This window comes from Rhopalosiphum maidis, chromosome 4, assembly GCF_003676215.2.
Source record: "Rhopalosiphum maidis isolate BTI-1 chromosome 4, ASM367621v3, whole genome shotgun sequence".
Lineage (NCBI taxonomy): Eukaryota > Metazoa > Arthropoda > Insecta > Hemiptera > Aphididae > Rhopalosiphum > Rhopalosiphum maidis.
Genome location: NC_040880.1, coordinates 5,648,055 through 5,661,833, shown reverse-complemented (window position 1 = coordinate 5,661,833; position 13,779 = coordinate 5,648,055). Strand labels below are relative to the sequence as shown.

The 13,779-nt window shown below is 25.9% G+C and overlaps 1 protein-coding gene across 2 annotated transcripts in view; it reads left to right on the top strand.

Moving 5' to 3' along the window:
* Positions 1 to 13,779, top strand: part of LOC113548288 (pyrokinin-1 receptor-like) — a 54,631-nt gene that overhangs the window by 38,004 nt on the left and 2,848 nt on the right. The window contains exon 6 of one of the 2 annotated variants that reach the window (XM_026949089.2): positions 8,684 to 8,910. In XM_026949089.2, coding sequence (XP_026804890.1) covers positions 8,684 to 8,910 — 227 coding nt within the window. Of the gene's footprint in view, positions 1 to 8,683; positions 8,921 to 13,779 lie in introns of both variants that reach the window. The other variant, XM_026949090.1, reaches the window with a different exon arrangement.

Below are 13,779 nucleotides of genomic sequence, written 5' to 3'. Positions count from 1 at the left end.
TATTTACAAAATTTGCCACTAGTCACCAGTGGCTATCCTATTCCAAGATGACCAAAATGAAACGACAACCCGATAAGTAGGTATTTAGTCCATATCCTTCTGATTTTTTTCCAATTTTAAACTTTATTAGTGAACAATTTTAGAAATTTTAATGGTTTATACATAATACTAAAAAGTTATACACGGTTTTTGGTTTTATTATAAATATATAATCAAAAAATTAATTTGTACTCCACGGGATCACAGACAATATACACATAATATTTTAATACTTATATATTAAATGAACAATAGTAAACGATTAGTGAAAACATTTTAATAAACAGTTTATATTAAAGCTATATTTTGTAGTAAGAACAATAAAATAACTTATTTGACCAATGCCAAATTGTTCACTACCTACGTTACTAAAACCTTGTAATACATACGAGTAAAACTTTATATTTGTTGATTGATTTGATATATCTAACCTAATTTAAGTTTTATTTTTTTTCTGGATGAGAGTCGTTCACACTCCTGTATTCTACATTTGTATCGTGACGTTAACAAAAGATTCAGTGAACCCAAAACTAAATCCTATGTTCATACAAAATACATAAAAATGATTCTGATATTATTGTTATTTATTTCATATGTCATTTAATTTGTAAAATATACATATATATGCATTTAATACAAACTTATACAAATAAAATAAACATTTTTTGTCAAAAAAAAAATTTATCAATAATTAAAATATTTTATTTAGTAATAACACATAACATTAGGAAAATGTTTTTTCCTTTATTTTTATTTTACATAATTAATACAATAACTAATTAAAAACTTATTACTTGAATGTATATAACATAGATAAGATTATATCTCGATGATAAAAAGAGACTCGTAAATTAATAAAAATGGATATTCTGTTTATAGAACAAGAATTATTTGAAATAAATTAAATTGTTATAAAAGTACAATGTCATAACAAATGTTTATTTTATTATATTACTTTTCACCACAATGTGGCTATTTATAAAACTAATCAAATCTACTGGTAGCCTACAGGTGTATTAATATAAATGGTATAGATAGTTTTCTGATTCAATCTAAGTTAGAAAGAAGCACACACATATGATTTCTGTAAATAGGTACATACATCCAAGAAATGATGAGTGCATTACTAATATTGCTATCGAATATTGAAAAACTCACTCAAAGTCGAAAACATTTTGTGGCTTCTATTTGTTTAGTTTCTAAATATTATTTTTTTTTAAAAAATATTAATTAAACATTTTTATGTGTAAGTTCCAAAAATATTAAATACTAATTTAAAATTTAATAAAACAAGTTTTAATTATTCAAATGTTAAGAATATTATTATTATTTACTAAAAATTTAATAACTTGTTATATTATAGCATTATATATGCTCTCAATTTTCCCTCCCAATATAAAAATGTCCATATAATATAATTTTTTTCACAAATATATGATTTAAATACCCGTAATCATGTATTTAAACTTAAACTATCAAAAAAAGTTTTAATAATTCAAAGTTTTTGAAATGTAGTGAAGCCAAATTTCTAACACATTATACTTTCATAACCTGAATTATTTTAATTTGTTTTATAATATTTATGATTTTATCAATTTATTATCTGTACTGACTAGTGACTACTGAACCAATAATTTAATTTTATGGAATAAAAGCTATTGAAATAAACCTATAATTAAACGTTCAATAATAAACAATAACGGCATTTTAATTAAAGTATATCGTACAATTTAATATCAAATGTATAAACAATATTATACAATTTAATTAACTTTTAAATTTTTGAAATAATATATATAAACAGTTTTTAGAAATTGAGGACTGGACTAGAAAAATTATTACAATAAAATTCTGTAATATTATGCAATGCATATTCTACCTGAAACTTACAGCTGTATCTTATTAATGTTTGTTTATTGTTCTATAACGTAAATTTAAATTATTTTTTCAACATTTGATCATTAGAAAAAAAAATACGGAATCAAAACAATCACCAATTTGCTTTATAATAATTATAATATAGATGTAAGTAGTAGGTACTATGGTATTATATTAGTAGGAAGAAATCGAGAAATAGGGACTTATAGAACAATAGCTTATATAACAGAGTAGACAATTCACAAACGCCGCCATTCAGACTACACCAGTTAAAAAATATAATATTAATTTATTAAAAACAAATTACACAAAGTAAATAAATTAAATATCGATATTATCTTAGATTTTCTGGACAGGTATGGAATATTTCTATGTATTTATTTGATTTACTTAAAATAAATCAATAGTTTCAAAATGCGAGAATATATCTGAGACAGTAATATTATTAGGAATACACATTAAAAAAAAAATAATTTGTGGACGTCATCTCCAGATACCTATGACCGTGTGCAAAATATGTTGAATATTAATTAACAGAAAATGAGAGACAATTTACCGAGAAAATAATTGATGTTATCAAGTGATGGGCGTTTTTTAAACTGTTTTTCTTTGAAATGCATAGGTACGTACAACATACACAGTAAACTCCTATCTAATTAATCTAAATTTAATATTATTCATTTTGAGAATTATCCGTTTCCGCCAATTTAAAAAAGGTTTGATTCCCGTTTCCACTAATCTATCTGCTATGGAATAATTATTTTAATATATTCCATATTTTTGGTAAAAAAGAAAAATCTTTATAGTCCACAAATCCTAAATTATATAATAAAAAAAAATATATGAACCATTGACTTTTACTTTATTATTGTATTTATTATAACTATGACAAAATATTATGCATTTATTATTTGCTTTATTAGTTATAAATATATTTTTCAATATTTAATGTCATCATATAAATCATGTACAATTATTTCAAGTTAAAACTTAAGTATACCATAAAAGTAAATACAAATTATTATAATTTTACCATAGCAGGTAGATTGGCGGAAACGGGAATTGAACCTTTTTTAAATTGGCGGAAACGGGCGATGACGGAATCGATCATTTCAAATTTTGGCGGAAACGGTACATGCCCTTAATTTTTTTGTTTTTTTTTCTAATTGAAATACTTTTTTTAATATATATTAAATATTGCCATTGTCGTGCAAAAACTGACATTGAAAATATAATACGCGATTATACAGTATTAAAATTTTCACTTCACTGCGTTTTACATGACGCTAGTGATATATATAATATATAGAACTGGAGTGATTCCAGTGTAACTGGTGTAGTTTGTGGCGAATTTGTAGTTCCAGAAACCATTATTTTCGTTATTAAACAGACTTATTTAGACTACCACAATACTTTTTATGAATGCAATTTAATTTAGCACAAGCTCTGAACCGGAGCCACGATGTTATAGGCATCAATATCCAACCAGGTCATGCACCATTGCATATAATATGCAGAATAATGAAAATAAGATTACAAATGGAAAATAAATCTTATTAAATTGTACCAAATAGCTGAGTTGAGATAGCCCTAGAATCTAATGGGGTTTAAATAAATTACTCAATATATCTATTTCTTTTAACAAAACTTCCGAATTCTTGCTATTACCTTTAATCTTTGTAAGGAACAAATTGTGATTAGAGTTATTATTTTATTCCTGTTAAATAGAATTAATATTCTAATAATGCACAGATTTATACACACTTAGGTAACGTAAATAATTTAAAAAAATTTAATTGAAATAAATACAATATAGTTGTAAAACTATATAACTTTACTAGTGGGATTATGAACTTTGTAATTTATAGTATTTTTATATATAATTAAATATTCTGGTGAATAGGAATAATAGGATATAAGAATCAAACATGAAAAAAAAGAAATGTATATAGATTGTGGTATATTAAAGTTAATTACCTCATTGGAGTAGGAAATGACAAGAAAATACTGGCAGAGTCTTTGATGGCTCGTCCAGCCTATAGCTATACTTAGTGAAGCCTGCGAAGTCATCAAAGGTGACTTTGATATTTGTTATAAATGCGTCTGGTAGTTGTGACTAGTATATTAAATTGTGATTTTATATTTTTCCTGGCTGTGTTGTTTTTAAATATTAACTACTTTTTTGTACAAATTCAATATTATTTTTTGGTATTATTGTTTCTGGCCGTTGAAATATTCCCTAGTCACTAATTAGGGTTATTTTGGGGATGTATATTTTTATACTATTGTTCAATGATATTGATTTTAGCTATTCTATAAATTTTATTTTTGTAGAAATATCATTAGTATAATATAATTATATTCTAAGGCTTTTTTTTCGTTGACTAATAAAATATAAGCTATTGATTAAATAGAACTTTTAAAAAATATATTCACTTATAATTAATTTTATCACACCTATCATATTTACTCGTATTTTCAACACATAAATTATATTATTACTATATTTACGTATATTTGTTATAACCTTAATATTTTGTTTTGTAATATTTTTATCTATATACTGTTATAAATGCCGTTTAGCGTTATATATATATGATAAATAAAAATAAAAATAAGAACTTTACATATAATTTTAATAATAATATGAAAGTACTTAAACATCATTTAAAATTAATGTTAGATGAATATTATTATGTTGATAGCAAACTTACTGATATTTACTATACTTGCTGAATTATAAGATATTAAATTATAAAAAATAAGTTTTTTGATAAAATAGTTTGAAAATTCACTATGAAGAATTTTACATAATATGAAGCATTTGTGAAATATTAAAAATTTTATATTATATATAGGTATCTATTATAAAATAAAATTGTATTTTTTTCAAACTTTAAGCAAAAGTAATACAATTATTTTTAAATTTACATTAAAAAGTGGAACTTTAAAATTGTTTATTTTAAAATTTTAAATTCCACGTTTTTTATGCTATAACAGCTATAACACATGCTTACCTAACTGGGAAACAGTCAGTTTAATATTGTACGTGAGGGAAAATGACTTTAATCAATATTCGATGCCTATAAGACAAAGATAATATTATTTTAAATATGTAACCGGCTTTAGTATTCAAGACATTAATTTAAAAATATTCTTTTTTATTTTAAATTTACTTTGAAAATATAGGTGAATAATATAACATTATTTATCGCTTTAGTTAATTGTTTAAGCTGAAAATAGATATTATTTTATTGGCTGAATAAACCTAAGTATTAAAGTATTTTATTAACATTAAATTAGAATATAATAACATAAATGTTTTGTATATTCTGTTTAAATGTTCAACGAATGCGTGTAATACAAGAAAAACATTTACCAGTTTACCATACCTATCACAGAAATATAACTCGGCTATTCGAGAAAGCTCATAGAAAAAACTGTCAAATTATAAATACATGCAAAAAGATTACACTGTTTTATAAAGGTTTTATAATTTTAATCCACCGTTAAAGATATAAATTAATTTTCGTAACCCCCTTCACCATGCTACAACTTTAAATTACTAAATCATTACATTACACACCATGTATACTTAAAAAATATAAAATAATATAACAAATGCTTATTAAATTAAGTTCTCTATTGTTAAAAATTAAAATCATGAGCAGGTATTGGAGGATTAGCAATAAAATTAAATAAAACGAAACCGCACAGTTTTTATTATAATTAAATAATTATTTTTTTCTAATTGAAACCTCAAGTAATAAAAATTAACTATTAGGTGATCTTATTTTTATATAAAAATATATAAATATCATTATTTAATATTGATTGAATAAATTACATATCATGCAATATAAAGATGAGTATTAAGTATAAGTATTAATTTATTATAATATTTTATCGAATATAGTTATTTTTTGATAAGATATATATTTTTATTAAGACGTGTACTTAAAATACATACATATGCTCTGATATATCCATCATTTTAAAATTGTTAGAACAAGTGCATATCTATTTATGCCATTATCGACGTTCCATTCAAAGACTCCAATAATCTCATGTATAAGTAAATAATAGTGGCTAAGTACCTAAGTACTTATAAAATCTACGTGATAATCATAACTAGAGACATGATAAAGCCTCATAATGTTTCATAAATTGCGTTAAGAAAATACTCTGGTTTATAATACTGGTGTAGTCTCCAAACCATGTACACCTAACCTGATACTAAATCTAAACGGTATGTTTTTTTTAGACTTGCCAATACATATTATAATTGAAAAAGGGATAATACTATCATTTTGCTTCCAAAAGACCTAAACCTATCTGTAATTTAGACGGAAGGTGAATATACCTAGATATCCTTTTTTAATATAAAAAATATAGACTATAAAAAAATGATATTCTGATCGCTATATTTAACACGAAACTAAAATAAATTGCAAATTTTAATGATTAATTACTATATTAAAATCAATAAATAAATAACAATAAAAATATTACGATTTGGAAGGCAAATTTGTCTGATACCAGACCCTCTTTTTCATTGAACGACGAGGCCGTTTCAAACATTGATTGATGCACGAACTAAACCAAACTTCTTAGATGGTGTTACACAGTGCTTATATAATTACAAACAATGTTTGCTCGCGGAATGATGTTTAATACATTATAGTGAACCCCAAATCGAGGTTAATGAATAAAACATAATATTGTCAACATTGCTGTTCGAAGCTTTCCACGTTGGATTATTGTATAAATACAAGAAAATAGAGCCATTTATAGCAGCTACCCAGCACACCCGAACGTGTTAAGCATTCTAACCCACAGTGCCACAAGATCACTTTTTTGAGCTTATTTTTTTATCCATTGTTCTACATCGCGTCTTTTGAAATATTTCTATTTTCCATACAATTTCACATCAAGAATATTTCTTCGAATAGATTTGTATTGTTGAAAAATTGTGTAAAGTATTGAAAATACATTTGCGTGAATTGCGTGAATTGCGTGCACTTAGCTGTAGACAGGCAGCTGCATGAGATAAACAATATTTTTATTTTTAGCGTTTTGATTATGATATCAATGTCATTATATTTATTTAGTTACATTATATTAAATGATATCTACAATTATAAATGTATACATTTACTTAACAAAAAATTAAATGTAATAATTAATAATCAATAATTTTATTATAATACAAAATTATAGTAAGCATATTACTAATTTTCGTTTTATATATGTATAGAATAATTGCACCAATTAATGATCACACAAACACTATTTTATAATAACCAAAGTTACTTAAAATGTTTTTGTATTCATTGAATAATTCTGTGCAACAGTGTTGAAAATATTATAAACGTTAATCTAAGATTTTGAAAACAAGTTTTAACGATATAAGCATAGTTAGCTTTCAAAGTTTTTTTTTGGTGAAGGTTATAGCCTTATAGGTCACACCAAACTTAAGAAACAATCAATCTAAATCGAAAATCCACTGTTCCGTGCTCTGAATTCATAATTATATCGAACAACTTACAATAATATTATATTAACTTTTAGAGGTTTACAACATTTCCGCAATAATTATTTTTTGTAACTTAACTCTATATACAATATTCTAAGTCATTTTACTGATTGATATTGTTTTTAATTTATATTTTATAAATAATTTTCCTCGGTAACTAGTAATTATTCTGTAAATTGTTATACCCAAACCAACGATAAATACAAACAATAAACTTGGTTTTGGAAGTACTTATGAAGTTTATTATAAAAAATATATCTACGTGGATGAACTTAAATAATATTTTATAATATAATGTGTTATTTTTAATTTTTCATATAATTTATACTATTAACTGTATTAATTATTATTGTATTATTGAAATTATTTATACGTACCCGGTACTAATCTACATAAAAACCATTATCTACTGTTTTAGAGAATTGAAAATCTTCCTTTTAATATTAAATTATTTAAATATATGTATGTTCATCAATACTTATTAAACCTTAGTTAACTGTTATTATAGTTCCGCATATTTTATTAGAATATATAAGTGATGTTGAAATGGAATGCACTAACTTTGGTCGTTGTCCGATAAAAATTAGAGTTGTTTTAGATTAGAGGGGTGAGAACGGTAAGGTATGAAAAGTATCAAATGCAAAATTGAATGTATAATACTATAATGGATATTTTACCTAAGTCCTCGACGATAAAAACCTTGTCTTGAAAATTAAAATAATTTGCAATAAAAACTGTTAAGACTAAAAATCGCATCTAATAATCTTTCCGTTCATAACAGAATGTTTAAGATACAATCTACCGTCAACCACTGCATGGATTACTTAATATTTATATTTTTAACACATTTACAAACTGCAACTACAGTATGAATATTAAATCAATTTCAACGTTATCATTGCATAATCGAATAATATTTTTTTAATTATTAGTTAGTCTTCCTAAACTAGAAATGAAAAATATTGTACAGTTGATCAATGTATTTAAAAAAAAATATTAAATTGTTAATTCGTGTATACAATTCTGTGTTTTTAAATGGACAAACTAGATTGTATAAGAACAGGTTGGGGATGTGACTACATTTAGAGTAAGTACAAGTGTAATCACGGACATAATCACAGAGTTACACGATACACACACAGCTGTATAGTGATGAAAATCTTTAAAATTTCAATTCATTTATGGTTTGAAATTATTTTTTTGAAAATTAATTTTAATTGTACTTTACAGTGGTCGTGGTGGTAGCCTTTTTCGTCTGCTGGGCGCCGTTCCAAGCACAAAGACTAGTTGCAATCTATGGAGACATGAATCGCGAGGACCATTCGAGCACTTCGATAATCGATGCCAATGTCTATCAGGTTCTGAACTACGTATCGGGAATTTTGTACTACTTGTCGGCTACCATAAACCCGCTTTTGTATAATCTCATGTCATACAAATTCCGGACTGCGTTCAAAGTGAGTAGAGGTAAAGCGCCGGTAATCTGACAAAATATAATATATGTTGCTTCACACTGAAAAATTTTTACTTCAACGATATCACTTCTTATCGACGTAAGAATAATAATAATAATAACAATAATAATAATACATAACGAGACATTTCGAATATAATATAACATTATATAACATAGTGAATATAGAATATAACATAGTCTACTTCAACAGTTCACTAAGCAAAAATAAATGTACTAAATTTTAATAATAATAAAATACTAAATGGATCGCTTCCAGGATATTATAAGTCCACTAGGTACGTCATTCAACAGAAACCTTTAAAGGAAAACGAATCGAAATTAAATATCTACTTGACGATAAAATTATAAAACTATATATATAATATTTATTATTCGAATCACGATTTACTCCTTAATGTTACGTTTTGATTTTGAAACATTTTCTGAAAACGGCAAAGGAAAAATAATTGTTGGGATCTGTATCGAGTGTAGTAACTCATTATACAAGTGTCAAGTTTAAATAATTATTAATTTTACAGACATGCTTTGATCAGAATAATTTTAATAATGACGCCTTGACGCATTTTTGACTAAAAATGTAAAAACGGAACTTTACAACACGATTTTTATATAGGTACATTATTATTAAATTTATAGTCAATTATTTGAAATATTTTATTGAAAGTACTTACATTTTATGATCCAGAAACCGGCCTATATTATCACTTTTAAATAACTACATATAAATATAGGTAGTTGTAATTTAACTATTTAAATTATAATGTATATGTAGGTAGGTAATAAATATTGTTATTATAAAAAAATTAGTTTCTCTATTTAATTTACTGTGTTATTACTTCTATATTCAATGGTTGTATCTACGATTAATAATTTGTACATTTTATTTATGAGATAACTAGCTGCAAAGTTAGTTTCAGTGCATATGTTACCGGATAGTGGACAATGGATACATGACCAAATAACTAATTTACTGCACTCATAGAGTAGGTAGTTGGACGACATGGAGTGACAGACAAGTATGATGGGAAATACAATGTACCCATTATCTAAATAAATAATTATGTTTTTAAATTTAAAAATTATTTATTTAAGGTTATAATAATATGCTAGATATGATTTTTATGTAAATGTTGGTAAATGGTACTACGAAAATACGTATCTTGTAATCTGCACATTAATTATGATCATAAAATGATGCAATGCCAAAAATTAAATAGTAGGTATATAGTATATATTTTTTTAACTAGTGTATTAAATTCAAATTGGGAAATCCCCGTTGTGTATTTCTAAAAGAAAAAGACAACCTCCTTTAAGATGCGTCTAATATTTATGAAACTGGTGCTATTATAAAAACTTACTCTTTTAACGGCACTGCTTCTATTAATAATTCAACATTTAGGTACAAAAAATATAATATTTTCATTTGTATTATATCAATTATTGACTCAGATAGTCAACCAATAAGAGTTGACAAACTACATTTTTTAAGGTGCACGGACGGTATAGTAAATTACTAAAATAATCTTATAATCTATATTTGTGTTTTTAGAGGTAGTATAAAAATTATTGGTACCTACCTAATAATTGTATTATACTATATAAGTTTATGATTAAATTTGAATTTGATAATACTATAGCCGCTATATTTGTTAATATAGGTTTACTTAGCTAAAAACATTTCAAGTAAATAAATTATTAGCAAAGACGTTTAGGTAAACTTGAAAGTTGTAACACACAAAACACGTTTAAACTTTTTAATACCGACGATTAATGGATTTATAATTTTATGTATTATAAATTTAAGCATCCAAATAATATTTCAGGTCCACATCATTGTACTAATTAATTTATATACTATATATATAAAGTGTGTGTATGTATATGTAACGTGACCATACGTTCCGCTTTGGTATATATATATATATATATACCGTAAAACACTAAAACCCATAGTCCATAATTAAAAATGGTACAAAAATGAGAACCTAATTGTAGCTAATTGTTGTTATCGCTGTCACCGCATCGATTGCAAAAATCGGCAATAAAATAAATGGACTTCCTACACGTATTATTATCATAGTTGTTCCGTCGCCTTATCACGCGCTGTACTTCGATTTTTTTTTTTACGTTCTTTACTTTACGTAATTATTTAATTTTACGCAAGTGTTCATTTAATGATAAATTATAAACCTAATATCATTTTGTGAAACAAAGAAGTGGTCCCTCTGACGTCACGTGTGAAATGTGTCGTACAGATTTTAGTGTTGCACATAGCGGTGCTGGTGATATAGAGAAACATTTACGATCAGAAAAACTCAAACTATACGATCATGCTGCCGCTTCGAGTTCATCAATGCTAAATTTTTTCAAGAAAACGGATTCACCTTCTTCTAAGGATTTTGAAGTTGCTGCGGCAGAAGCCACTTGGGCTTATCATACTGTGCAGGAAAATCATAGCTTTCGCTCGAATGATTGTTCATCAAGTTTAATAAAGAAATGTTTCGAGCAAAAATTTAGATGTGCTCACACAAAGTCCGAAGCTATTATTGTAAATGATTTGGCGCCTATGGCAATACATGAATTAAACGACCACCTTCGTAAAGCGAATTACGTTACTTTACTAACGGACACTTCAAACCATGGTTCTACAAAATTATTCCCTGTCTTAGTTCGTTACTTTTTACCGTATGAAGGAGTGCAAGTAAAGATTTTAGAATTTCAAGAGCAACCGGGTGAAACATCGAATATAATTGTGGATTATTTAAAACAAGTATTGACTAAAAATGAATTGACGTCAAAAATTGTGGCATTTTGTGGAGACAATACTAACTGCAATTTTGGAGGAAAAAATAGAAAAGGAGTTAATAATATTTATGCAAAATTGAACAAGTTTCTCGGGAGGACTCTCATAGGAATTAGATGCGGAGCTCACATAATACACAATGCGATTAAAACAGCTGCAGATTGTTTACCTGTTGATTTTGAATGCATAATTGTAAAAATATATTCATTTTTTACATTTATAGCGTCTGTGTTGAAGCTCTTTAAGAATTTTGTAATGTAGCTGATATAGAATATAAAAAACTTCTAGGTTACAGTAAAACTAGATGGCTTGCGTTGATGCTTGCACTGGAAAGTTTTAAAAATGTTTCAGCCATTAAAAAATTATTTTTTAAACACTGATAAATACTCGAATATATTGAAAGAATTTTTTGAAAATCCTAGTTCTGAATTATGGTTGTATTTTATGCATGCACAATCAGCTACTTTTCATCAAGCTGTGTTAAAGATCGAGGGCCAAAACGTGCCTGCAATAGATGTCGCAAATGAAATTAACTCCAAAATAATTTAAATCAAAAACAAAATTCATGCTATCTTCCCCCACGCCACCCGTAATATAATGGTAAAATTACAAGAAACTGGTGCTTTCAATGAAGAAAACGTAAAAACTGCAGCGACTATTTTTTTATAAAACAAGTAAAAAGTATTTGGAGCAGTGGTGTTAGTTCAACAAGGAAGTAAAAATATTTGAATGGGCAAATTTGAGAAAGCTTTCCTCGTGGGAGGAAATACAAAAAGTGATGGACTTACTTATTGAACAGAAATTTATTAGTAGCAAACAAGACACAGAAGTGTTTGACGAGTTTTCACTAATTTCTAAATATATAACAGCTCAAAAAATATATGACTAGAACACCGGGAATATAGCTACTGAAAATCGCTGGGTGGAAGTATTTACGCATTTTAATGCTAATGATCTCTCACACGTGAATTTGTCTATAATTGTAGAATACATTTTGTGTCTACCAGGCAGTAATACTCCAGTTGAAAGTGTTCTTTCTTATGAATAAAATATGGAGCAGTAAAAAAACGCAGTTGGGAGTCTCTGTATTAAAAGGCATTCTTATAACAAAGGGTAACATAAACAAATCATGTCAAACATTTCCATTCCTACATAAAGACCAAACAAGCTATTTTAAAGCAGATTTGTGGATCTGACAAATATAGAAAACCAGCCGAATAATTTAGGTACTCTATTGTTACATTATTATTATTATCATGATTAATATTTTATCAGCTACGTTTTTCTGTCATCATTTTTTACATAAACAATTAATGTTTTTTTCCAATAAAAATTTGTTATTTACACAAAATTATATGGTTTTCTTACTAAAATATACAGATGTCTCGCTTTGAAGAAAAAAAATTATGATCACGTTATGTATATTTGACGTTACTCCGAGAAGGCACCACATTCTCAGGGTACTGACGAGAAGACGTATAGCAGTCTCGGTGTAAAAACTTTAGTTAGTCCTACTAAAATTATTGTTAAGAGGATACCGCTACGTTGTCTCCGTCTTACAAATGCTCAGATAAGCAAATTGTATGATCTGAAGAATTCATTCAACTCCTTTATTCTTAATATTATTGTTATTCATCACCTATTGTAGAATTTTAAAGTGAGAATATTACATCATAATGAACCACATATTATAATATAATTTCAAAATTTACATTTTTAATGTTTTAAAGCTCATAATTCTCTTTAAAATTAAAATATATAAAAACTTCCGAGGTTCATTAGATAATATTTTTACATTATAATATATTAAGCAAAAAGAAGTTTAATTGATTTTTCAGCACATTCAATTTGTTATGTTATGAATTTTTAAGACGGAGATAGCGCATACGAGTATAGGTCCTCTTAATTTATAATTATTTATGATTAAAATGTAAAAAAAAACAGAAGTAGAGCATTATGTTAATTTATTTTGAACCATCATAATAGCTTATAACATATACCTAGTTAAATGCTTTTTTTTTAAATTGCTAGGTATACAAATATTTT